Here is a 27456-nt window from a genome sequence, read left to right on the forward strand (position 1 = left end):
TGGGAATTAATACTTTATTAATAAAGAAAGGTTTCAGAGCAAGAATCAGATTTCCTGCACCCACTACCCTGTTTTGGCTGGTCAAGTCTATCTCTACTCACCTTGGCTCAAATGGCACCTTTTTTTTTTTTGACATGATAAAAATGTATCACATCAAATTTATCACTTTAACCTTAAGCATACATACTGTTGTGTAGCGTCAGACACCTTCACCTTGTTGTGCAGACATCAGCACCACACAAGCCCAGAAGCTTTTCATTTTCTTCAACCCATTAAATATTAAGCCCCCCACTGGCCCCTGACAGCCACAGCTCTATCTCTTGCATTTGACTATTCCAGGTATCAATGACACTTTTTAAACTTCACTTTTATCTATCATGTGGATAGAGCTTCGTTGAAAGTGTCAAATAATTTTGCAAGACTTGTTATAAAGGCAGCTGGGTCTCCTACCTGTTCCTCCTGACCATGTCAAACTCTCTGGCAATGACCACATTGAGTTTTGTTAGCCTTGATATCAATATCCACAAACTTACATAAGGTGCTTACATTGCTACTCCTTGACTGCTCAACTTTCTAACGATTTTTCACAATGAACAATAAGAATTTAGCTTTCACATATCTCCTTTAAAATATGTTTAGGCCCTCCCTGGTGGCACAATGGTGGGACACAGCCCTGCAAGCTAGCCACAGCCACTTTATTGTGAGTTCGATCCCCGGCCCTGGAGGTGACCCCACATGGTGCACCTGTCTCTCCCGCTGCTCCCTTCAGCAGTGTACTTCATTGATCTATTCTGCTCCCCACTTTGTCTCTGGTGAAGACTCTCACCACCCCTGCACCTCTGACCTATGTCCCAGTTCTGTACACATAAATAAATAAATCTTTAAAAAAATAAAATATGCTTTATCGTGAAGTATTTCACATATACCTACAAGTGCCTGTATAAAATTTCCATGGCCTGTTAAAAAGAAAAAGAGTCTTTTATCCACTATTCAATTTAAGAACAGGAACCTAACATGACTTGAGAAGCCTACAGTATACCACTCCATTGTTTACCCTTCCCTCCCCCTGAAGAAAACGAATCCTTTGACCAGTCTCCTTCCTTTACCTTATAGTTATAGGTTCTGTTCATATTCAACAATCTATGGTTTAGTCTTTTTTACCTGCTTGTGAGTGTATCTAAGTGTAAATATAGGATGTACATTCTAATTTTGTTGCTTTCACTCCACATTTAGGGTTTTGAGTTTCAGCCAATTGGGTGCTCACAGCTGAGGCTGATTCGGTGTCTGTGCTCTGCTCTACCCCACCACAGGCCTGCATCTCTAAGTGTCCAGCGTGTACACATATCTTGGTGCGCATGTGCAAGATTTCTCCACGCCATATAGCTGAAGATGAACTTGTCAAGGTGTAGTGTAGCAGTACTTCCACAGCTCTACTAGATAACAAGTCTTTCCCAGATAATTCTGGGGAGAATGGATAATTTCACAACATTGAGTCTTCTTACCTAAGACTATATTATGTCTTTAGATTTATTTAGAATGTCATCATTTTTCAGTCAAGTTATATAATTATCTCCAGGGGGCTTTGCACATATTTGTTAGAATTTATTCTCAAATACTTTCATATCTTAAATATTCTTGGGAAATTCAAAGTAGTATCATTACATAGTGGCCTTCTTATTTATGATAATACTTCTTTTCTTGAATTTTATTTTATATTAATAAAGCTAAGGATGTTTTCTTTTGGTTAGCATTTACCTAGAATATTTCCCCTAACTTTGACTTTGTTTCTCTTTGCTTTTTTTTTTTTTAAAGATTTATTTATTTGTGCATACAGAACTGGGGTACAGGCCAGAGGCTCAGGGGCGGCGAGAGGCTTCACCAGAGACAGAGTGGGGAGCAGAACAGGCAGATCGACAAAGTACACAGCTGAGGGGAGCAGCAGGCAGGTCAGGAGAGGTCTGCCACGCCATGTGGTCGCCTCTGGGGCAGGCAGGGGTCGAACTCATGCGGAAGTGGCTTTAGATTCTTAGTGCAGTGCTTTAACCAGCTGCGCCACCAGGGAGGGCCTGTTTCTTTTTGCTTTTAATGCGTTAAGCCTGTCTCTTGTGACTACGTCTAGCTAGATTTAAAATAATTTTTTGATTTAAATAATTTTTGGCTGTTACTGGTGGGTTAAACACATTCACATTTAGTACAATTGAAGATACGTTTATGTACGTTTTTGTGTCCTTGCTATTTGTCCCACTTGAACATTTCCCTTATTTTACCTTCCCTTCTCATCTTCTTTTGGTTCATTTCTCCCTCTGTTTCTCATTTCATCTTTACTTTTTCTACCTTTGGACATTATATGCTCCATGTCTCATCTTTTAATTGTTACTCCAGTAACTGGAACATGAAGACTCAAAAAGTGTAAAAAAAATAGAAATGTCCACCCATTCTCCCAACTTTAAGCCACAAACTCTGATTATCCACTCTCAAACAATGTGCTATTATTGTCCAGAGTTGTCTTGGTACTAGGTGATCTGGGGAAAAATATCTCCTGAGAGTCCATGACCCCAAGTAAGCCCCCACATGATTTGGTGGTCTATATTTATGCTAACTATGCAGTCAAAAAACTCCAACACCACCAACAAAATCTCATGTCAATAACCTAATGTAAAGACAGTCTTCGGAACAACTAGGGATAAGAAAAGATCACCTACAAAGAATAATTAATAGATCTCTCAATTGCCTTTTAATAGCAAAAATTGAAGCCAGAAGACTGTGGGGGTAATGTTTTCAATGTGTTGACAAAAACAAAGATCAACTTATAATTTATACCCAGTAAACTCCTTCAAGAATGAAAGTAATATAATAATATCCTTTCAAGTAAACAGAGATAGACAAGTATCCTAAAGGAAAGTTTTAAAAGCTAGGCTTCAAACAGAAGGAAAATGGTCCTAGATAAGAGAATATTCTCTGAAAAGATCAGACATTTAGGGTTCAGAAAACTCTGAGGGAGAAATTCTGCTTACCTCTTATCTGGCTTTGACTTTTTTTTTTTTTTTTTGATTTATAGACTCTTTCATTCCATTCGAGTGATGCCTTAAACAAGGGGTTATTCAAAATACTTATCAGCATTATTTTCTATATATTTCAGTTGAACAGGATTGGTTACTCTAGTCTACCCATGTACAGAACATAAAAGTTCCCCAACAAAACCTCCCTGCCCCTTCGGGCTCCATGAGGTTCATTTCACCTATGCCCAAGATACCTTTTACCTTTCTGCTATTGCAGCTATATTTTTACATTTACATATATATTTCGATATATGTAACTAAGTAGAATGTCTGCTTAAATACGACTCAAAACCTAAGGGCCAGGCCTCTATTGCCCACTGTTTTATTCATGTACAGTGCAAATAGCTGGCACATAGTAGGCATTCAATAGATATCTATTGAGTAAATCATTAGGTGAGACATCGATACTACTTAGAAGTCAGCACAGCGTTGTCACCACTTCTTGGGCAGCCACAGGAATTGGCCAGTCCTGGGAATTCCCACAGAACTGTGCCTTCAACTGTAGTAGCTGCTACACACTTGCGGTTACTTGAACTATTCAAAGGAATTTAAATTAAATGAATTGAAAACTCAATTCCTCCCTCACACTAGCCATGTTTCAGGTAGCTAGGGCTCTCCCATTGGCCCCTGTGGACATGGAACGTTTCCATTATCACAGAAAGTTCTATTGACAGTGCTGCCATAGAATGCTTGAGATTTCTTTACTGCACCTCTCTCTCTTGCTCTGGCTCTGGCGCTTTCTCTCTTCTCACTTCTAAACCAAATAGAAGGATAGCGGTCTTTTTCTGAGGGACTTAAAATGATGTTTTTGAACAAGAAGATGCTGGGTTCTTTTGGTGACTAACACCATTCCCACTTTTTTCTTTTAAATTCCTGAGCTATTGTTTACTGGTCCGTTCTTTTATTTCTATTTCCACTAAAGCTGAACGTTACTTGGGTAGAAAGCCTGATTGCTTTCTTTTCTAGGTCCTTAAGCTCTTTGCTGATGTTACTGTCTGAGAACCCCCAAAGCCAGGCTTCAGGGAGAGATTGGCATGTCTGAACAGCTGAACCACGAAATAATGGAGTAGGTCTGGCGGGTGTGGGGCAGGGCACTCTGTCAATGAAAGAGCTCCCCTCTCTGCACACACGGCTAGCTAATTGGCCATTCTGGGAAAGTATGGATGGGAGGGGGCTGTTGAGAATCTCCAGTGACAGTTAAGTGGCCTTTTGTGGACGTCCTCTGCTGAACAACTTTGTTGGATTTTCTGTTAGATTCATCATTTCTCATTCAGGCATCATCTTTTGCTTTCTCCTTGCAATATGACCGCTTTATGTGCTGGCCTCTGCTTTATTCCCCCTCTTCCTAGACCATGAAGAGGGCTGTGTGGGGCTTTCAGGCTGGAGAAATTGACTCTGCTATCTGTGGAGAACAATCATAATGACCGAAGTGACCTTCACGTCTAGCAGGAAAGGACCACCTATGCCAGCATTATGGTGACCGCCTGAAGACAGACAAAAGGGAATCTTCACTGAATTCCTTCTCAGACAGTATCTACTTCCTTTGTTCTGCTCTCCATTCTCTTCTCTTGCCCTTCTCCCCATGGCAACTGCAGTACTGACCCAAGCTGCGGCTGTGACTCAGACTTAATGCTTCTGAAATAATAATACGTTACATTTTTTCAGGCTTTGCTAAGCCAATTCACCCAAGCTGTCTCATCTAATAGCCCCCCAAAACCCTGTGAGGTAGGGAGGAGAGGGATTATTAATCCCATTTGACTGATGAGTAGACTGAGATTTAGGGGTATCAGGTTAATTGCCCCAGATCCTTTAGACAGGAAGTGAGCTCCTGCTCCGCTGTGTCTCAGCCCAGCTTTCTTTCAGTGATGTCTACATCCTGTGTGCCCAGAGGCCCAGGGAGATTGTGAGGGGGTGGGGAGGGAGAAGGAGAGCAGAGGAGAAGATAAATGAGGAGGGAGGGAAGAGTGGTTTCTGTGGGCCTCTAGCATCTCTCATCTTTCTCCAGAGAAGGGAGGTTTGAGGATCTCAAGAGGCTGGCCCAGCAACCATCAGGGAGACAAAAAAAAGTGAAGGGAAGAAGTCAAGTCTTCCTCTCTCTTTCCTTCTTCCCTGACCCCCTTGACACGGGAGGATTCACCTGGAAGCAGGGAGGGGCAGCCCCAGCTCTCTGAGGCTTGGTGTGTGGGAGCCACACACGGGGTCCTTCATCCCTCCCCTGTGGAGTCTAATACCCGTTGTTGGGCCGGGCTTGCTGGCTTTCAGGTGCTGTGCTGTCCCGAGGTCTGGGCCATGGCTGTGTGCCAGGAAAGCCCCTGAAGCTCGCCTGGAGGAGGAAGCATGCAGGGCAGCGCTGGACCAGGCCTGGGGCCTGGCCTGGCCCCTCTGAGCAGGCAGACCCTCCTGGTCTGTAGCTTTCTCCTGGCAGCAGCCTGGGGCCAGATGAACTTCACAGGGTGAGTGGCTGCTCCATAGCAGGAGGTGGGGGGGAGGGCACCAGGTAGCCCACGGGAAATGGCTGTCCTGCTGGGCCCAAGCAGGGTGGCTCGGGGAGGCAGGACTGAAGTCACTTCGGGTTCAGAATCTCACCCACATGCTAATGGACAGGACAATCACCAAGGCTCTGGTCCCTAAATCCAGAGTTCCCCATCTAGGGGTCTCTGGTGAAGGCTCCGGGGTTCCAAGATTCTCCCAGAACCATATGTAAAATTTTTGTTCATAGCGTTCCTCAGATTCTTCAAAAAGTTAGTCCCAGAAGGACTAAACCCACACGGGCAGATGTGATATTGTCCTCCAAGTACAACAGGTGCCAGGACCTACCCCAGGCATCTATGGACGTGATTTCTCAGCCCCCTCGAGAGCTTGGCAGCAGCTACACCTTACGCCACCTTAGGCTCAGAGAGGGGGTTCGTTGTCACTGGTCGCAGCCAGCTAGAAAACGGGCCAATGCCAGGCATCGGATCCCAGAGGTCACCCCACAACTCGCTCACTTATACTAGGGCAGGAGACTCTCAGCCTCCCCTCCCGTCCCCCCAACCCTGCATAATCCACAGGGAAGCTCATCCTTTTTCCATGTCCTTAGGCTCTTAAAAGGAAGTAGGAGGGGGCGTGGGGTTCAGACAAACCATGGCCTTGGGTCATTTTGGGAAGACCATTTTGGGGTTTCCTGTATCTAGTTCTTTCTCCCTTTTATCTTTTGTTCCCCACCTTCCTCCACCCCTGACTTTCCCTTCTCATCTTTCTTTCTCTGTCTTGGTGGACTGTGCAGTAACAATGCCAGGCTTCCTCGCGGCCCTGGTGGCCTGCCGGGCTGGAGAGAACTTGTGTGCTTTACTGAGCAGCAAGTCCTTCTTCGCGGAGGCTCTTCTGCCTCCTGGTGACAGGTGCCTCCCCGCCTCCATGCCAGGTTCCCCAGCCTGGCCCCTTCTCCCTTCGCCTCCTCCAGGCAGAGGCTGTTCCAGGAAGCCCTTACTACAGCTCTCCCGCTCTCCCATGTCTTTCCAGAGACCAGGTTCTCCGAGTCCTGGCTAAAAATGAGAAGCAGCTTTCACTTCTCAGGGACCTGGAGGGCCTGAAACCCCAGAAGGTGAGGAGTCCCCAAAACTGTGCATGTTCTCCCCTTCCTCACAGAAGCTTGCATGTTTGGTTCCCTGTCATGCTCCCCGCAACCTGCCAAAGAGCTTCCAACCCTGTGGAAAAATCACATTTGGCTCCTCTTCGGAAGAGGCTAGACCGCCCTTCCTGGCTTCCCCCTCTCTTCTGGATTGGGGGCTGCTAAGTAGGCCCTGTAACAGGGCTGAGCGGGGGGCTCTGGAAACAGCTGGAACACCCTAACGCCTCATGGGAGGTGCACGTCTCTGGGTGGGATGCCCTGCAGCACGCAGCCAGGACGCATCTGCTTCCCAATTGAACTCGCTTAGCTTGGCAAACCTGTGTTTTATTTGGGCTCATCCCTGTCAGCCTGAGCATTTGCTTCCAAGAACATTTGTCCTCTGCAAGTATTCCACAATGGAAACATTTTCTTCAACTACTATAATAGAAGGGTTTTGTTTGAGGGCTGTTGAAACACCCGCTATTTCTGGCCATGACCCAAAGCCCAGCTTCCTGCATGCCCGACCTGCCAAGACCCACAACACTCCATCATAATTCCCCCATGTTGCAAATTGAGAAATAGACAGCATTTGGATGATTTGGGGGTCCAGATGGGGCCTCTCCGGCTTCTCCTGGGCTTGGGAGTTAGCGATGTCTCCCTCTTCTGACCAGGGTTCTTGTCCGAATACATGTCCCAGATTATGTTTAGATTCTTTGGAACCTGGCAAAGTTACAATGTGGAGTGAGGCTGGGAGATGAAGGCACTTCAAAATAGGGGAAGAAACTCAGTGACATGGGGAATCTTGTATCCTGGTATTTTTACTTGGCTGCAGGGTTTGAATTAAGGAGCTGGGGCCCCTTGGGCCCTCTTCATGGTATAAGAGAAGACCGCCTGGCTCTCCAAGTGGCCTGCGGGACTGTGTGTAAGCACAGGGGATACACGCACCCACTTTTCTTTCTCTGTGGACAAGGTGGACTTCTGGCGTGGTCCGGCCAGGCCCAGCCTCCCTGTGGATATGAGAGTATCGTTCTCGGCCCTGAAAGATGTCAAAGACTATCTGGATTCTCACGGCCTTGCTTACAGCATCATGATAAAGGACATCCAGGTGAGGTCCCACTCTGCTGTGGGTCTCCCCTTCTGTACTCCTTTCTGGCTTGGGCCCACACACCCAGGCCCACACACCCAGGCCTAAACACGGACGTCCTGTCTCCAAATTCCCATGACATCTTTGTGAACCTGTCGTGGGACAAATGAAACCTCATACTTCTCAAAGAAATGTCAACATGGGACTGAATTGGGGCAGGTCTCACCGTGTGGTAATGGCAGGGTGGCTGTGGGCACTCCTCTTAGGTAGGAGGAAGGAGGGAGGCAAAGGGGAAGAGCAGGCTGGACGGCTGCCCCTGCTTTCCTGGCAGCTCCCCTGGTCCGTCTCAGCCAGCTGGTACCAGGGCATGGGAGCACGACCTGGCCACTTCACCACCTCTGCCTCCAGGTTCTCCAAACTATAGACTTCTCCCAGCCGGGAGCCCCCCGAGGGACCTCTCAGGGGGTGGCGGCTGCAACCCCACCCCTGGTAGGTTGAGGAGAACTTTCATCCTGAGCACCCCAGTCTTCCTCCCCACCTTCTGAGGGGCATGGGATTCTAGTTCAATTGTTCTGCCTGCGAGGATATCCCAAGGGGCCTCCTTCCTAAATGATTCTTTGGGGGTACCGCTCAGCGGTTCGGCTCGGTCCGGGCCCCCGGGCAGGTGCTGTTGAGCACCGTGTACCTGCAGAACTTACAGAACAGACTGAATCCCACCCATGGCATGTTGCAGCTAATCTCCAAGTGTGGGAACACAGACTCCTGGCGTGCACACTTGATGCCGTGTCAAGGGGCGGACGTTTCATGGAGCATTCCTTTCCCATACACACAGGGCTGGCGCGCTTAGGTCCATTCAAAGATCCTTCTCGCGCACCAGGCACATCTGTTTCTCACTCAACTTGTCAGGGTGGGCTATTTCTCTCATTAAATCCCCCACAAACAAAAATGGGGCAATTCCCACAGACAAGAGAGGCCACCACATCAAAAGGACTAGAACTCCATTCTCAGCTTTAGCCTCTGCCTGCAGTTTGAAGTTTGCCTTTCCCTGCTCCTGCCCCACCCTGGAAAGCCTGCAGCATTTGGCAAACAGACACGAAGAGGTCTCTGAGAGTCTTCTGTTGATTTCTGCACATCAGGGCTCCCAAGGCCCCTTTGAGTCTCCCTCATGGGGAGCTGGTCATGTGCATTCTCCTCAGCCTGTGTGTCCTGTTGCTCCCAGCCATGGAATTCGGGGAGAGCAAGGAGGTGGGGAGAGCTTTGCACCCCCTCTCTGTAAAATGTCCAGGCAGGCCTTTCACCAACGGCACAGGCTGTCTGCTGTGCATGGAGCTCTGACTGTCATCCTTGAGATCACATTTTGGCTTTGAGAGAACTGAGGTGTGGGGAGGCTGCTGTGTGGAGCTAATCTGTGGTGATGATGGGGAAGGTGTCCAGGGGAGGAAAACACAGAGGTGCTAACAGGAGGGAAGGGCTTTGGCCCCTCAGGGTGCTGCCTCTGGTCTTATGATTCAGTTACTAATTGCCTCCCGGGGCTGGTTTCTCCCTGTCTCTGTGCCTCCTCAGACCAGCATTTGGCTTGGTGTCTGCTCCATGGTGCACTCTTAATTGCTGTCTGCTGAGTGACTGTCCCCCTTAGTAGGAACAGGAAGTGCTCACCTAGAGAGAACTCATCACCACAGGTCTTTGTCTCCAGAGCCCAACGCCCCTCGGTTGGCCCAGGATGGTGCTCATTATTTCTCCTCACACCCCAACACCTACCATAGGATCTGCCACTTCTTGGGACTTAATGGCTGTTGGCTGAATGGGTGTGAGAAGGCAAGGAGCGGGAACAGGATGTGTGCTTGCTGGGACCAGGCTGAGAGCCAGCGCGAACACCTTATAGCTCCTTTTCACTTTTGCCAGAGGCACCAGGGCAATTTTGAGGCTGCCCAACCCCCTTGGTCTCCATCAGATAGGGATGCTTGAGATAAAAAAAAAAAAATGTGGGTTTGTTCATTCTGTCCATAGAAACGGATACCTACTATGTGCTGGGTATTGGGCAAGGGGCTGGAAGGATCAAGATAAGCGATCTATCCCTGCGTCTAGGGGAGCAGCGGGGTGTGGGGGGGCTGGGAGAGTAGAGAGGAGTAAATCAGTGATGACAATGGAGTGGATGAGCGCTGATGGAGTGGAGCAGGTTGCTATGGGAGCAAGTGCAAGAGGCACTGTGTGGCTCTGGGAGGCGGTAATTGCCAGCGCTGGCTAAGAGCTGGCTGGGGGTGGCTGGGGGGAAAGGGGGCCCCCTGCCATTGGTGATAAGGCTAGCCCAGATCACAAAGGGCATCCTCCACCCGGTGAAGAGGTTGAGGTTCTGTCCCCCAAACTATGGGGGAGCCATCAGAAGACTCTGATTTGGTCAGATTTGCATTTAAGAAAAACCCTTCTGACAGTGACAATGTTGAGTGGGGACAGGAGCCGGGAGAGGCTGACAGGCAGGAGGGTGCTGAGGAAATTGCAGTGGGCCAGGCAAGAAATTATCAGATTCTGAGTGAGCTCTATTTGCATTTAATTTTTCTTCACCTCCTCATTTTTGTGTTTTTTTTTTTTTTTCTAGTCCTTTAGTATTTTTTTTTTTTTCCCTAGGATGAGTCGCCATGGAAAAGCTTCACTTGAGCAATCAGCTCTGTGGATTTTAATGGCTTTTTTCTGATTACAAAATTAATAAATATTCATGTTAGGTAATTTGGAAAATAGGGAAAAGCACAAAGAAGAAAACAAAAATCACCCATGCTCTGACCATCTAGGGCAAAATACAATTTCGCATCAATATCGCTTTGCCAATTTTCCCTTCTCTACTGGATCATTCCCATTAGCAAACCAATACAAAGTTATTTCTCTCAACTTAAAAAATTCCCCTCTCTACCCTCCTCCCTCCCGCTGCTCCCCCAGCATCTCCCCTTTTTCTCCTTCCTCTAGAGTAAAACGGGAGATACAAACTATACTTACCACCTCTGTCCTGTGCTCAGGCTCGAGGAAACACTGTCCCCTGACAATGTCACACACAGCTGCTAGGTCCAGTCTAACTGTTCATTGTTGTCACCTTAGCGCAACTGGAATCTGCTCCTTGAATAAGTCTCTTCCTTTGGCTTCCAGGACTCCAAACGGACTTAACTGGTTGTTCCTCTGTTTGCCTTCCTGAGCCTGCTCTGTTCCTTGGACTTTTCTCCTGTCCCCTCCTCATAATCATGGTGGTGGATACCTTCTAATTCCTGAGTGTTCGCATCCTTACAGCTCCAGCCAACCCCTCTCTCCTGGACTCCAGACTCAGAGAGCCAACCACCTACGTAACATGTCCTCTTGGGTGTCTCCTGGCCCCTCATCCTGCCTCTCCACTGCCTTCCCCATTGCAAGAAATACCAATTCCACCCTTTGGGTCACCAGATGAGAAAGTTGGAGTCATCCTTGACTCCTTTCTTAAATCTTACACCAACCCACCAGCAAAAAGCATCAGCTCTCCCTTCACTTACATTTTCTCACTACCTTGACTATCACCCCGGCCAACACACCATCAAACCTTGCAGGGATTATTCCAGTGGGTCTCGGAACACTCTCCCTGGGGCCACACTTGCTTTCTTATTGCCAGAGGAGCCCTTTGGAAGAAGTGTGTCCCATGACATTACTCTCCTTAAAGCCCTCCACCACTTCTCCATTCACCCAGAATAAAAGTGAAAGTCATTAAAATGCTTCTAAATTTCTCTCTGCCCTACACCTCTCCCCCATCACCGACTATCCTCTCTTGATCACTGTTCCACATACCTAGACACTCCTCACACTGACCCATTTCTACCTCAGGGTCCTTGACTAGATTCATACCTCAGGGCCTTTGCGCCTGCTGGTCCTCATAGCTGGAGTGTCTTTCCAAAGATACCTGTATGGTTTTTTCACTGGTTGCTTTTAAAACCTTATTCATATGTCGCTTTTTTACTTTATTTTAAATTGCATCCTTCTCTCCTTCCTCCACCCTTCTTTCTCCACTGCTTCACATTCTGCTTTGGTACTTGCCACTTTCTATATGCTGTGTAATTTACTCAGTACTTATCACTGAAAGGTTCGGGGCAGTGAGGAGGACACAAAGAGACAGCGAGGCCAGCAAAACCAAAAAAAGGTTTATTTCTGTGCGCTCAGGTGACGTTCACTGACCCCAGAGAGGGTTGAGGTCAGAGATGTCATGCTGAGGGAAGGGTAAGAGGGATTTTTATAGACCTCGGTAGCGGGGAGAAACAGCCAGGTGGAAAATTTTGACAAGGAACTGGAATTATTTCTCTGCCTGGGGTTGTGGTAACTGGTGGTGACAAACAAGTCACGAGGTTTTGGCTCCCAAATTCCTGCTTCTACTTGGGGCTACAGCTCCTTCCATATGCCTGTGTTTAGCTGGTGCCTGACCCTTACAACCACCTCATTATCTGTCTCCACCGCCAAGCTCCATGAGGGCAGGCAGTTATATTTTATTTTGTTGGACACCATCTCTTTCCCTCCCCCCAGGGAGTCACTCCAACCGCCCCCCACCCCCACTACAACAAAATGTCCTTGACATTTCATATATAGCTCCCAGGTGTTCAACAAACACTAGTTTGCTGAACAGAAGAAATTAAACAAGTGGACCTGCTGTTTTCTGGGCTGGGGGCAGCTGTGAAGAGGAGGAAGGCAGATAGGGGGGAAGCAGAAGGAGGCAAGGGAAGGAAGGGGCAACTGTGAGGAAGAACCCCCTGGGGGCTGAGTCTGTCTGGCTGAACCAAGAGGACAGGGAGAGGAAAATGATGCTCTGTGGGGAGGAGCAGGCCCGACATGACCCGCCCTGGGGTCTTGCCTCCCAGCACCACCTTCCCGCTGGAGAAAGCCAGGTTTCTTGGTCACGCCTTGTGATGATTGCTCTACCAGAGTCCTGGACTCACCCCTACCCCGTCTCCCCAACTGCCATCATGTCAGTGGCATCTTCATCGTTATCAGCGTGGCTGGCAATGGTCTAAGCATTTTACGAGTACTAATCCTTTTCAGCTCTCACACAAACACATTAAAATATGTACTAAAGTATGTGAGAACATGACCCCATTATATGAGGGGAAACTGAGGCACAGAGAAATTAGTCATGTGTCCAAGGTACTGACCGCCTGAGGATTTAATCTGAAACAGCCTGGCTCTCTGATCCTATGCCATCTGCCTTCTGGGTGGTCAACACTGCTGTCTGTGTTATGTTTTAACTGCCTTCTGGGCAGTGAATACACCATTCAGCCTGGACTTCAAAGTTGGGGGGTTCATTCTAACAACAGGAATCTGCTGTCACCCTCAAAAATGCTTGGGTTTTAGTTGCCACCAGCCATGGGCTGTTACTACAAATGTTAAGCCTGAGCGGTAAGGCCAGGGGCCTACCCAGAGAGGTGACTGCCCGTCAGGGAGTGGGGGAAGGGCCGCGCCGTGTTAGTGAGCGGCAGCCATTTTATCACTGTGCTGGGAGTTCAGACCTCAACTTCCTCCTCCTCAGGGTCCTTCGTCTCTCCCCCACTAGGGAAGTGCTGATCTTTGTTTAATGTCCCCCAGCCTTCCTCATCCCTGTCATAAATTAATTCACACCAAGGTATTACTTTCTCTGTCAGGTTATGGCTTCCAGGGAAGCAAATGGCTTACTTCTGAGGTTTTTTTCTTCTTTCTGAGCAGCCTGACAGGACTGTAATTAGGTATTCCTGAGCCCGTGGCAAGAGGCATTCTCAGTTCTCCCATCCCCTTCCCTCAGCCCTGTGAAGGGAGCAAACATCTGTGTATGTTGCAGGCCAGGATAGATTAATATTCCTGGAATTGGGGGCCAGCTGTGAGGGCTGAGATTCCCAGTTTGTAAGCAGGCGTCATACCCATTCACAAGGTGGCTAGGGTGTTTGGAAAGTTATTTGCAGTTTGGTGCGGACTCCCATTTACCTCCAAGCTGTTCTGGGGAACAAAGGACAACCCCTCCATGAGAGCTGTCTTCCTGTGGGTGTCCCTGGGCTGTGAGGGGAAGAAGGGGGGTTTCTGGCCCTTTCTTCCCGTTTCTTCCCTGTCCTGCACACTCACAGGCTGCTCCACATCCCCGCTACAGTCCTTAGGAGACAGGACAGATGAACCCTATGTCTGCATCACAGTGGGGACAGAGCGGGTGCCCTGCCCCTGACTGGGGTGGCCTCGCCTGGCGTGCTGCCCCTCTGCAGCTGCTCTCCACAGCTGGTAGTGGGCCACAGTGCTGGGCCCACATTGGTCATGTTGAGAGTCCCCTGGGTCTCCGTGGGAGAAGACAAATTCCCTTTGTTCCAGCTTCCCCCGGGGTGCTTGTGCCAGTGAAGCTGAGGGCTCCTCCACTATCTCTAACTTCACCAGCAATTCGGCTTTGCCCAAGTGCAATCATCCAGCCTCTCCACTTCAGCCGCAAACACTGCAATTACAACTGCCTAGCGTGTAGGCAGTGCTAAGGAAACGAGCCTTACACATTGATTTCCAGTCCCATTTTAAAATCTATAAACCAGAGGACTGTGAGCCAGCTGAGGGGGCGGGGTGTGAGGGCTGTGCGGCAGGGCTACGTCTCCTGTGTGTCTGTGTGGCGCGTGTGTGGTTTGTACAGGTGTGTGGTACGTAGTGTGTGTCTTGTGTATGTGTGTCGTGCATGTGGGGTGTGGTGTAGGTTGTGTGTAGTGTGTTGTGCGTGCATGTATGTGGGTATGTGGTGTGTGTGGTTTGTGTGTTGCGTGTGTGGTTTGTATGTGTGTGGTATGTGCATGTGTTGTGTGTGTGCGTGTGTTGTGTGTGTGTGGGTATATGTGTGTGTTGTGTGTGTGTGTTGTATATGTGTTGTGTGTTGTGTATGTGTGGTTTGTGTGTGTGTGTGTAGGGGGAGGTGGTCTCTTCCAAGCTCGATGGCTACAACTGCTTTTCAGCCACTAGAGCTTTTTGCTTTAGTTTTAGTCATTTAAAAGATTCATTGAAAAGATCTTACTCACTGAAGTAGTATAAACACATTGCCAAAACATGAAAATTGAGAAAAGAAATTGCTTAATTATAATCCTTCTATCCTAACAGGCATTTTGGCATAATTTTTGGGTATTGTAGACTTGTTTTTCTATGCTCTGGGTGCAGCTTTTTCATTATTTTAAAGTAGTTTTCAATTGCAAGTCTTCTATGATGGACTTTTCAGCTGTTGATGACATTTTGCACACCATTCTCCACACACACACACACACACACACACACACACACACACACGGTTGCACATACCTCTGCGTGTGCATGTTGTTGTTAGCCTTTAATTCTGATAGCTAACTCACTAAGGAACCAAGGCAAGGAGCTAGGGTATCTGGTTTTTAGCTTACCTTTGCCTTTGGTTAGCTTTGCCATTAAATCTCTTTACCTCTCCAATTTGCTTTATCTCTCAGACATGCATTGTTCATTCTTGCTCTGTCATCTGGTCATCTGGCCAGATCAACTGAGACAATGAGGATAAGACTCCTGTAAACGGATAGAGTCTGGCCTAAATCAGATGTCATCAAGACTTAACTTGTGACCCAGAGTTGTAAACCAGGGTGACTCTGGGTCGAGGCCTGGCTTTCGCAGTCCCATTGTGCAGAGGGCCCAGGAAACTTCCACACTGGACACTCAGCACTTTTTCCTGGATGCCTTTGCTCTTGGGGGCCTGTGTATAGCATGAGCTTGTGAAGAGGGCGCCTGCCCCACTTGGCTCTGTCAAGTTGGGAAACGTGTCTTAGGATGATCAGCCCTGGGATGTGTGGATGTTGATCCAATCCACTGTGCTGCCCTCGCCAAGGTCAGTGGCATGCACCCCATGAGACTGAGTGCCAACTCCAGGCTGGTACTCAAGGACATGGCTTTTGGCTCACCTCTACTCTGCAGTTAACATGGTGAGTGAACTGTTGGCACATTAATCACAGTGATTTGGACTGACTTTGTCCACACCTGGCTTTCCAGATGGCTTGGCTGCCAAGCATCTAGGCTCTAGCTGGGGGTAAAGTTGATGTTGGGGGTCAGTGCACACGGTTCAGTGTGGGCCTAGGCTACACTGATAGTTCACAGAAGGCAAAAGCAAGATTGGTGGCAGCCCACAAGCATCTTTCACAGAACACTTTCACATCCATCATTGCATTTTATTCTATCCGTTGGCAAGACAGAGATACTTGTTCCAGTTTTCAAGCTGAGGAAACTAAAGCCAAGTTTCCACAGTAAGTTAGTGGAGGTGGCAGACACAGGACTCAGCTCTCCAGATGCCTGTGGAGTTGGTATTTCTTGCGATGGGGAAGGCAGTGGAGAAGCAGGTTGAGGGGCCAGTAGACACCCAAGAGCATGGATGCCAATGACAACTTGGGTTCTTCCCTGGCATGTGTGTTCATAGACCCACTCTCCTGGGTCTATGCTGCCTTTATGCACAGCTAGGTGAGTTTGGGCTCTGGAGAGTCCTGGCTGGCCCAGTCCTCCCCTTCCCTTCTGAAACATGCTCTTCTCTCCTAGGTGCTGCTGGATCAGGAGAGAGAGGCTATGGCCAAGTCCCGCCGGCTGGAACGCAGCGCTAGTAGCTTCAGTTACTCCTCTTACCATACCCTGGAAGAGGTAAGTCTGTCCAATTAAGCTCTGGGTCTTGCTGTCCCTCTGGGCCCTATGGACAGAGGCACTGAGGCAGAGACCTGTGAAGGAACATGGGTCGCTGAGGAGGCCGTGAGACACTTGGGCCATGCTGAACAGACACTCTCCTCAGGGTGAAGGCTTGTTAGGTAGACAGTTTCAAAGAGGTCCAAAAGCTGGGATCCTGAGAGAGGGCGCTGAGGGTCAAGGGTACAGCCCACAGGGGTATGGTGCCAGAGTTATGGGTTTACTAGGTGGAACCAAGGCAGGGCCCCCCATTGGCTGGACTGCCTTCCTATCTGACCCTGTGTCTTGGGACCCAGAGGTCTTGACCTCACCACAACCAGACCTGGTGTTAAGTGGTCAAGCTGTGGGTATTGAGGGTAGAGGGGCAGGAAGTCAGCACTCTGAGAGTCATTTTGTAGTATAAAATAAAGATGGCTTCACTTGAAGAAAGTTCATGGTCATACTACAGCCAGCTGGGACAGGTGTGACTGATTATCACTTATTTATAAAGAATATGCGAGCAGAACATAGAGAGACCTAATACAGAAACTCAAGGCTCAGGGCCCATTTCCAAGTAAAGAATGTGACATTATTGATGCTATCCTCTCTATTATTGTCATCATCACTCTCCTCATTCCATGAGGCCGACAATATGCGGATTCATTTTCTTCCCTATATTTGTCAATTAAATTATGTGCATTGCATGAATAAGGGAGTGAATTAATATAGTCTGTCAATTTTTATTCATGTCAAAGATACATAACTCTTCCTTCAGAGGTCTCAGAATCTTAAAAAGGAAGAGAAGACCAAAACAGCACTATGAGACCTATGAGATCCGCCAAATGGGTAGAATGGGTTGAGAGAACACTTCCAACCCAGAGCAGCTTGCTGATTGATGCTGGGGGCTCAGCTTATGCTGTTCTCTCAGGCAAAGTCTTAGCCCCATGAGGTGCTGGGAAACCTGGGAATGCAGGCGGATCAGAGCTTGCTAACCTACGTCCTGATGGCATCTTTACTCTTGTAATTCTCTAGGTTCTTTTAGATTTTCAAGGGAGAGGAAGAGCATTCAGGAAATATTCAGGAGGATGGGAATTATTCTGAGAGGTCCTGGGGTTTGCCCCCTCCCTGCTTAAATACCTGTGTGATAAAATTCATTCCTTTCAGATATATAGCTGGATTGACAACTTTGTAACTGAGCATTCAGATATTGTCTCAAAAATTCGGATTGGCCACAGCTTTGAAAATCGCTCCATTCTTGTCCTGAAGGTAAACTGCCCTCTAGATGCTATAGTTAAAGAGTCTCTGGCCTAAGATTGAGCTCATGTGGAGTTGTGGCTGGATGGGAATTTTAGGGAGAGAGGTGTGTACACTCCTGTCCTGAGGTGCCCCATGAGCTTTGGAATTGTGCCCGGGGATCCATTCTTGCAGGTGACAGTGTGACCTGGCACGTCCTGGGTCAGGAAGTAGGGGGGAGGGTTGCTAAGGAGAGGGAACTGCAGAGTGACAGTCATCACCCTGGACTTGGGGTGTGAATGTGGGTGATTCAACATTCTTCCTGTTATCTTGATTGCTTCACCTGCTAGATGGGAAGAGGCGCCTACAGGCCTTGTCTGCTAAAGTCTGAGGTCATTCGGCCCAGGCAACCCCACAGATAGGCCTGGGTCTATGGAGACACCTCCCAGTTCTCCAGAGTGACCCCCAGAGATAGAGTTTGAGCAAAATTGGAAGTAGTAGTGCCCTTGGTGAAGGAGGAGGCAATATAGGTGAGAGTGTGGAATCACTCTTCTTGCTCCCCAAGAAAACACAGTTCTTTATATGTGCCGTCATGATCTTTAGGAGAGCTGTGTGCACTAGCCTGGCTATCCCTCTGTCGGGAGTTTAATGACGCCCTAAGGACCTTCTAAAGGGCGCAGATGTCTTGCCCGATTCAGGACCTGATCCCCAGGGACCACCCCTTATCTTTCCGTACTGTGGTCTAAGACCTCCTCGAGTGTGGTCCTTACACCGGCGGCTTCAGCATCCCTGGGAATTTGTTAGTGGGAGCTCAGACCTTCCAAATCCAAGTTTGCATTTTAGTGAGATGCCTGGAGATTGTGAGCCTTTTAGATCTGGGAAGCATCAATCTGACACACTCCCAAATCTGGCAAATTCTGTGCTTCTGATTGGATCACATTGCTCTCCAAGAGCACCCCGGGGTCAATACCAGGGCACCTGCTAAGGCACCTGCCCCTACCTGTCCTCTCTCAGCCACCTCGGGCCACCCCAGGCTGCGAGGACTCATCTGGGTCCTCTTTGGGGCCGCCTAGGGGCAGCCCTGTGATTGTCTTATTTCTAACTTCTGTTTGGGGCCTGGTGCTTTTTCCCAGTTCAGCACGGGAGGTTTTCAGCGCCCAGCCATCTGGATCGACACTGGAATTCACTCCCGGGAGTGGATCACCCACGCCACTGGCGTCTGGACTGCCAAGAAGGTCAGCGTGGATGATGGGGGCTGCAGCAGGGTGGGGCTTGCTCAACCATTTAAGGGCGCCTCCAGTAGAATCATTTTACTGAATTCACTTAAACTCTGCGTGCTCTCTCCCTCTTGCTCTTTGGAGAAGTTACCACATGTTCTAGTTCAGTGTCTATCTGCCCTGAGCCTTGCAGTCGCTAACACCTCCAGCTGTGGTCCTGTTGGAAGCTAGTGCCTGATGGCCCAATGACTACAACCTGTGCCCACGTCCCGCTGGGCCTCACCTGTACCCACTGCCCTTTCTTGCAGATTGTCAGTGAATACGGCAAAGACCACACACTGACCAAGATACTGAATTCCATGGACATTTTCATGGAGATCGTCTCCAACCCCGATGGGTTCGCTTTTACCCACAGCATGGTATGGGGCTCTGGGAGAGAGGGATCAGGTGGTCAGGGCCAGGGGTCAGCTCTGAGAGGTGGGGAAACGTCACTGTGCCTGGGGAACCTGGGCTGCGGTGTCCTGGGGGCTCTTTGGGGAGTCCTAGTAGGCCAGGTGGGCTGCCAGGTACTGCAACTCAACTTCTGCCCTCAGGTTCCCCCCCTGCTGCACAGGGAAGGCCACTGGGCAGCTTGTGCTCAGGCCTCTCCCCATGCTCTGACTTTAACGGCTGGGAGGTGATCCGCAGAATCAGCTCAGTCCTGTGCTGGCCCCATCCTGTCCTTGAGAAGCTTTCCTTTTGCCCCTCCCTGTCCTACCAGATCTCCCACCCCCTTCCTGGGGCAGGTTGACAGAGGCCCCAGTCCTGGCAATGGGCTCAGTGAATGAAGTCACATGCTCTGGGCTTTCTCAGAACCGCTTGTGGCGGAAGAACAAGTCTACAAGATCGGGGGTCTTCTGCATCGGTGTGGATCTTAACAGGAACTGGAAGTCAGGCTTTGGAGGTATGGCAAACCGCTGGGCCCGGGGGCAGGGCTGGAGAAGAACTTGATCTTTGGCACGTGTCCTATTCAGTCCATTTATGTTGACTCTTAAGTTGGGAGGCCACGTAGTTAGCTAATGTGAGTGAGTCATGGCCAGAGACAGGCGAGCACATGCCCAGGACTGGCTGAGCGCCATGGGAGACCGTGCATGTGTGTGTTAAATGTATACGGTATGCTAGACTTTTGTGGGAAACAGCTCCTTGCACGGGAACTGATGCAAATCGTTAATATGGCAAAGGGCGTAAGAAGGTACAAGGTAGTCTTGTTTTTTTCAAGTTCAGAGTTTTTGGTGGTCCCCAAATGTCCCTATCCCTTCTGTGAAGGGAACATACACAGTGCAAGAAGTTGCCTCTGAACTCATCCCTTGAGAGTTGTGATCTAATATTTGCCCTCTGGGGGAGCCAGAATGATAGCTCAAATAGACAATAAGCCAACCCTTCGCCATCAACACTGCCTTGAGCCTGCTGTTTCTTTCTGACCCAGTTCCTTGGGTCAAATCTGCAGGGCTGTGTATTTCCAGCCCTCCTGAATTCCTTGGTGGTCTTTCCTGGTAACCTCCCGCATCAGGCCAGGGGCACAGGGACTGGATGGGGAAACTGAGGCCTCCAGAAAACCCAGGCACAAGTATGTGGATTTTGGGAATGTGGCAATTGGGTGGTGTGCTGGGCTTTGCCAGGATAATCTCCAGAGCCAAGGATTCCAGGCACAGCCCTCAGCCCCCAGATGTGACCGCTACACTATACAGGGGAATTGGGGTTTGGCTTTGGGGAGGCGGTGCCATTGTTGTTGAAAAACAGGTGTATAGACAGGTAGCCCAGCAATGAGATAGAACATTCTACATCTGGATGGGTGCACATCACTTTGAAATATGACTTTTTGGGCTCTGTTCTCAATGAGTTGATCTCAAGCATCTGGAGCAAGGCCCCCCAGTCCACAGGGTGGGGGTTATGGAGAGTCTAGGGGTGTGAGTGTAACAGTTTTTAAAAGGGAACTGAACGGAACACGCAAAACCAGGCAATCCTACTTCTCAATGACACGGTGCTTTCCTCAGGAGGACACCTTGGAACCGGCTGAAGAGTGTACCCACCCACCTCATGACAGACTGCCTCATAGAAAGACAAATCACCCCTTAAAGAAAATAACTCTTGTGATTTTCACTATAGGATAAAAACCTGTTTATCCATAGTGTAAATATATATATATATATACACACACACACACACACATATATATATATATATATATATGGAAAAAAAGGTGCAGAAGGGACAAAAAGCTCCCATAATCCCACTACCCAAAGATTACTGCTTTTAATAATTTACCATGTCCTTCCAGAGATTTCCCCTTGCTACAAATTACATTTTTAGAGAAGGAAAAATAAATAGCTAATGAATCCATTAGCAGGTACTTGTGAAACAGGCAGGCTCAGAGGACTTTGGCTGTGAATGTCTGAGGCAGCGACTAATTCCCATTTGGTCAGGGGAAGATTAGTTTATTCTGCTTAGCTCAAACCAGAACTAATGGCCTGAAGTGTTTCTCCATATTTGGGCAAAGCCACCTGGTTGTTGGCAAGGGAACCGCTTTCCATGCGTGGGCTGCAATTGCAGACAAAGCTTTCAGCCTCCCCACCCCCCTACCCTGCTCATCTGTTGCTATTTGTCATTCATCAAGTAGAGCAGGTGCAGAAACTCCCGGCAGACACAACAAACAAGGCCATGGTTAGGGCCTCCCTAGCCCCCCCAGATTGTAGGGCTGCTTTTTACCCCTCACTCCTTGCAGGAACAACCCTTTCTAAACAGGGTCCCCACCTCAGGTGAAGACCTAGACACCAAGAGGTGTGCGCTCCCAAGGGACAGACTGCCAGAGCTCTGCCTGTGGCCAGAAATAGTGTGTGTCTGGGCTGGCAACTCAGGCACAAGATCTTGTTTATGGTTTTATTATTGCATTAATTTAATTGCTACACAGTGAGTAATCTGTAGACCATCCTCCCGCCTACGCGCCCTCACCTGCACTCTTAGGGAGGGCTGGTTTGCTGCAATCCTGAGCATCATCTCAGGTCCATGGACCAACCCCCAGCTTTCAGCCAGCTGCTGTACTGAGGGTTAATGTGGGGACTCTGGCATCCTCAGGGGACTGCAGAAGTTGGGGTGATCCCTGGTCCCTGCATTGGGCTTGTGTAAAGTCATTTCAGGGAGAAGGAGCTAGAAGAAAACCTTGGAGGTCACTTTCATTAAATGTCCCTAAATCTTGACCAGCCCAGCTCCCTCCGACATGACCTTTGAGGGGAGGGAAGCAGGAGATTTGCAGAAGAGGAAAATAAAGAAATGGGAACTAAGTATCTAGGGTGGAATGGGAACAAACTAAATTGTGGACTGAACAAAGGCCAGTTCCTCTTTGCCCTCATTCCCAATTTAGGTGCCTAAGAAGAATTTTCAAAGACCTCTTAGCATCTGTGGTTTCCAGACCAACCTCAGGCCACTCTGGGGATCTGTTATCTCTGTTTCTGGTCCCGTGACCCTGTCGATTCTGGGGCCACAGTTGTGGTCAAAAGACTGTGAACCCAACCCTTCCCATGACCACAGAGGGTCCGCAGAGCAGGGTCAGCTTAAGGGGCTCGGTTGCTCAGCAAAAGCGGGGTTGTGTGGATGGAGTCACAGTCAGAACAATCCCAGAGGGCTAGTTACTGTCTCCGGGTGTGGCTACCTCCTGATGAATGAGTTGGGCCGATGCAGGGGTTATTACAGGGCAACCCAATGTGAACTGGGCTGTCTGTGGGTCCTTACCTGTGGCTTAAAATTCAGTTGTACTGCAGGCACACACAAAAAGGGTCAATAATGGGTTTACTTACAAAAGGGAAAGGAAAAGATACAACACAGGGAAGAGAGAGAGAGAGAGAGATACAAATTAACTAGAGCATCCTACCAGCTCCACTGACTCCAGTAACACACTGAAAGCTCATCAAGAGCCAAAACACCAGCACCAGCCACACGGTCCAGAGAGAGTGGCTGACATGGCTCCCTTATATACCCCCAGAAGCCCCAGAATGCCTGCTTAGCTCCACCCTTGGGTCCTCACAGTTCTCTCCCTGGTACTGCTGGGAGTTGTAGTTTCAATTACTGGAGTAGGGGGTGGAGTCCAGAAAACTGCAGAGTTCCTTCAGGACATCCTTTCTTCCTAACAGGTTCACAAGAGCCTCTTCCAGTATCAGTGCTCCACACGGTACACATTTATTTTTCATGCACATGAAGTCCTTTGTGGGTAGGTGACTGCTTGACAGCTGTCCTCCAACAGTGACAGAAGGACCCAGGACACCATCTCCAAGCAGAGTTTCCTTTCCAGTCACACAGCATGGGGACAAAACAGTGTGAAGACACGATGGGGGATAAAACTCTCTAGAAGAGACTCATGGTTCCCTTTCCCATTCTTGTAACAAGACATCAGAGGAGGCTGATACTTGTAGAGGAAGCCTGGATATCCTGTGAACATGAAGGGTCTTTCCGCAAACTGGGTGTTTTTTTTTTTTTAAATAAGTTTATTTTTACATAATTTTGTACATTTTTTTCCCCACCTCAATTGTAATCCCCGCGGGCAAACTGGGTGTTTTAACCCTTTGGATGGTTTTATGTCACTTCCAGGAAATGGCTCTACCAACAACCCCTGCTCCGAGACTTACCACGGACCCTCCCCTCAGTCGGAGCCAGAGGTGGCCGCCATTGTGAAGTTCATCACGACCCACGGGAACTTCAAGGCTCTCATCTCCATCCACAGCTACTCCCAGATGATCATGTACCCTTACGGCCACTCCCTAGAGCCTGTTTCCAACCAGGAGGAGTTGGTGAGATTGGTTGCTCAGGGCTGGAGATGGGGGTTCTAAGAGATGCCCAGAGGGCTCAGGTAATCCCTCTGCAGTGGGGAGTCTGGTCAGTAGCCTCCTGTGGGGAACGGGGCAGCTTGCTGTGCTCATGGGTGACCAGGTTCCAGCCCGAAGTGCTGTGTCACCTTCTCATGAGAACCTTCCGCCCTTCCTAATCCCGGCAACTGAAGAGGGTACCAGGTCCTGGGGACCCCCCACTCCTCACCCTCTGGATGTCACCTTGCAGTTCAATCTTGCCAAGGAAGCAGCGCAGGCACTTCACGAGGTCCACGGAATCGAGTATGTTTATGGCAGCATCAGCACCACCCTCTGTGAGTGAGCCTCCTGATGACCGCTGCTGCCGGGGCCAGGTGGTGGGGCTCCTGGTTGGTGACAGGGCACTGCGATAGCTCTGGCTGATTTCTGCCTCTGAATAGAAGAGTGTGAGTGGGGTTCCCCAGAAACGGGCAGCTGTTGCTTTGCAGCATTAGTTAACACAGAGCTGAGCCTTGGCTTCTTGTACAGTCCCTTGAGGAGAGAGAGCCTAAGTCTGCTGGCCTCAGGGAGATTTCTTTTGAGGGGACAGAGATTAGGCTGGGTAAGCAGTGGATGGCCCAAGTTGGGGTCCATGGCAGAAGTTTGCTATAGTCTTCGTGGGGGGATTTGGCCCCAAGGACTTTTTCAGGAAGCATCTGTGCCTTGTGCACAGACCCTGTTGGAGCACTTCTTTGTTCTTTTGCTTCCAGATGTGGCCAGCGGGATCACTGTGGACTGGGCCTATGACCACGGTATCAAGTACTCCTTCAGCTTTGAGCTCCGGGACACTGGGCACTACGGCTTCCTGCTGCCCGCCTCCCAGATCGTCCCCACTGCCCAGGAGACGTGGCTGGCACTTCTGACCATCATGGAGTACACCCTGAAACATCCCTACTAGCCCACTACTGAGGGAGGAACAAGAGGCGTTGTCCTCCCCTTAGGCCTGGAACTCCTCCTGAACCTCATTTAGGCAGCCTGCCCCACACATATCCCAGCCCTGGTCCCTTAAATAAAAAAATCTTTGAACAGGCTTGGTGGCCTGTGGGCCTAACAGCCCTCTGGGCTCAACAATGAGGAGGGGTCAGCACAGCTCGAAATTCCTGGGAAGCCTCATGGCCCTTGGCTACTCAGGAGGATGAGAGATGTCTAGCCCACCCCTGTGGCAGTGTTCTCAGGGCCCAGAACAGCTACTGATAGCCACATGGTCTCCGTGGTATTTACAACTTAAGATGACCCCAAAGGGGACAGTTTGAGCTAAAGGAGCAGATCTCAGTGCAGGGGAAGCAGGTCTCGATGAGCGTTCCTGCTTCATTTCTCAGGCTGGGTCCACGTCAGAGCCCCCACTTACCCCAGAACCCAAATGGGCTGCTCATCGGCTCCTCCTTGTCCTGGGAGTCACAGCCAGAGTCCCGCAGCCAGGAATGCATGAACATGGAAACCCTCTTCTCTCCCCGGGGTCATCTTAGCCGGCCAGTGGACTGTTACCCAGGCCAGGCTCTAAGTGACTGAGGTTATCTAAGGGAAAGTAGGGGAAATATGAAGATACCAAATATGGGCCTCCTCCTCTCCCCCAACCCTCAAGTTTCCCATATGTTGGCCTTCCCCTTGTAGGGCACAAGCACAGGGTTTGTTAAGAATCACAGGAAGGGAAGAAAACAGGGTGAAGGTGACTACAAAGTGGGGAAGGCTGGCAACCCTTCCCCCAAGCGATTCTGGGGGTCAGGGGTCTGCCTCAGTCCTCGCCTAAAGCGGTTGGGTTGCAGACCACAGGGATCAGCAACCCTTGCTTGTGGGCAAGGCCAAGTCTCAGATCCAGATTTACTGAACCAGAATCTCTGGGGATGGACCCAGGTGATTCTAATGGCAAATCGGAGAAACATGGTCTAGTGACAGGTGGGCTGGACTCTGCTGGGTTTCCCCAGTAACAGTGAAACTAACCAGCTCTTTTCTAGCACATACTGTGTGCCAGGCATGGTTCCAAATGCCTTATAGAATTCACCTCTTGTTTCCTCACAGCTCTAAGAGGCAGGTCTGCTACAGTTTCTCTGAGGGGCGGGAGAATATGAAGTTGCTTTTAGTCAGCTTATTATCAGATGAAGTTCAAGTTCAGAAAAAATGGCTGCTGAAGTTCTCCCAGTTAGGACAGGCAGACCTGGATTGGCATCAGGAGAACCTGAGTTTTGCTCCAAGGCCCTCAGGACCGAGACCAGGAACTGGTTCTCAGAGTCAGGCTGACAGTGCTTTTTAGGTGAGGTTCTTCTTTTAAAGATTTATTTATGTATGCAGACAGAATTGGGGTACAGGCCAGAGGTGCAGGGGTAGCAAAAGGATTCACCAGAGACAGAGGGGGAGCAAAACAGGCAGATCAAAAAAGTACACTGCTGAGGGGAGCAGGAGACTTGGTCTGTCGCGCCATGTGGGTCGCCTCCGGGGTGTGGACTGAACTCACACTGAAGTGGCAGCTGCTGGCTTACAGTGCTCTACCTTAACTGTTTGTGCCACCAAGGAGGGCCCAAAGGCACCCTTCTTAAAAATGCTTTCGTGGTCCCTCCGTGGTGGCACAACGGGTAAGGACGCAGCACTACAAGCTAGCCGTGTTGCTTCAGTGCGAGTTCGAACCCTGGCTCTAGAGGTGGCCCACATGGCATGGGTCCTGACCTGCCTGCTGCTCCCCTCAGCAGTGTACTTCGTGGCTCTGCCTGTCCTGCTCCCCACTCTGTCTCACTGTCCCTACACCTCTGGTCTGCACCCCATTTCTTTCTGTATGCATAAATAAACAAAAATCTAAAAAAAAGAAAGAATGCTTTCATGACTGAAAACAACCCATCCAAGTCACACTGCCTCCTGGTTTCAGTCCTTCACACCTTCAACCTCAGTCTCACCAGCTTCCTCTCAGTCTCATCAGCACCAAAGTTCCTGCCCAACAACAGATCTTTGCCTGTGTTGCTCCTGCTCGTCTGGAACATTCTTCCCTCTTAACATTCTTCAATCAGCCTGTTCTTTTCATTTACCCCTTCAATATTATTTCTTCACTAGTTCTAGAACCATCCACTGAAACTTTACCTTCTGTCAGTCTCTACTGTTTATTTGTTGCTGTTATCTCTGCTGCCAGTCTGAGAGCTCTCTGAGGGTCGGGACCATGTCTGGGTTATTCACCTCAGCCAATTCCTGTCAGCACTCATGAAGTGGTCAATTTATTGAGGAAGTGTTTGCCTCCCCGGTCTACTACAGATTAGGGTTACGTTTATCACTAGATGACAGAAACCTGGGGCTTAACCAGATTGGCATCTTATTTCTGTTGTGTAACAGAAGCCAGCAATAGTCGAGTGACTACAAAATGCACTGGTGACCCAGACCCCTCAGATTGACCCTGGTGTTCCATTTTGAACCTGGTCTATTTCTATCATATGACTGAATTCCAGGCAATAGGGGTAAGGAACAAAAAGTGTGAGTTGATGGATCCATGGACTTAACCTTATATCTCATTGACTGGACTGTGTCACATGACCATGCCCAGCTGCAAAGGAACTACCCCAAAAGAGTTGGGGCTCTAGTCATAAGGAGAAAGGGAGGATGGACATTGAGTACTCATCCAGCAGTCTGCTGCAGCTTCTCTGAGGAGGATCTGAAGGGGCCTCTGAATCCTTCCTTTGCTCTGTTTTATCCAGTGACTGACTTAATCATAAAGTCATAGAACCTTCCAGAAGAAAGTTTTCTTTATATTAGTCCAGCCCCCCCTCCCCCACCACCATCACCACTCTGTAGTTAT

The 27456-nt window shown here is 49.2% G+C and overlaps 1 protein-coding gene across 2 annotated transcripts; it reads left to right on the top strand.

The window, feature by feature from the left end:
- The first annotated feature begins 5396 nt into the window (after nt 1-5396).
- Nucleotides 5397-24585, top strand: CPA5 (carboxypeptidase A5). Of its 2 annotated transcripts, XM_004677044.1 has the most exons (11): nt 5397-5512; nt 6561-6642; nt 7619-7753; nt 16250-16348; nt 17531-17632; nt 18733-18834; nt 19125-19235; nt 19669-19759; nt 23434-23633; nt 23899-23983; nt 24398-24585. In XM_004677044.1, exons 1-11 carry the CDS (start codon nt 5397-5399, stop codon nt 24583-24585), a joined length of 1311 nt encoding a protein of 436 aa, XP_004677101.1. The 2 variants fall into 2 exon arrangements, with proteins under 2 accessions (XP_004677101.1, XP_012576257.1); XM_012720803.1 differs by lacking the exon at nt 23899-23983 and having other exon boundaries at nt 24398-24550.
- The last annotated feature ends 2871 nt before the right edge of the window (nt 24586-27456 follow it).

Source organism: Condylura cristata, unplaced genomic scaffold (assembly GCF_000260355.1).
Source record: "Condylura cristata isolate star-nosed mole 26May11 unplaced genomic scaffold, ConCri1.0 scaffold00005, whole genome shotgun sequence".
NCBI lineage: Eukaryota > Metazoa > Chordata > Mammalia > Eulipotyphla > Talpidae > Condylura > Condylura cristata.

Bases quoted from the DNA above. Each gene is read 5' to 3' on its own strand.
- CPA5 (XM_004677044.1), top strand. From the start codon at position 5,397: ATGCAGGGCAGCGCTGGACCAGGCCTGGGGCCTGGCCTGGCCCCTCTG. The intron at 5,513-6,560 runs GTGAGTGGCTGC...ATGTCTTTCCAG, and splicing joins GGCCAGATGAACTTCACAGG to AGACCAGGTTCTCCGAGTCC. The intron at 7,754-16,249 runs GTGAGGTCCCAC...CTTCTCTCCTAG, and splicing joins TCATGATAAAGGACATCCAG to GTGCTGCTGGATCAGGAGAG.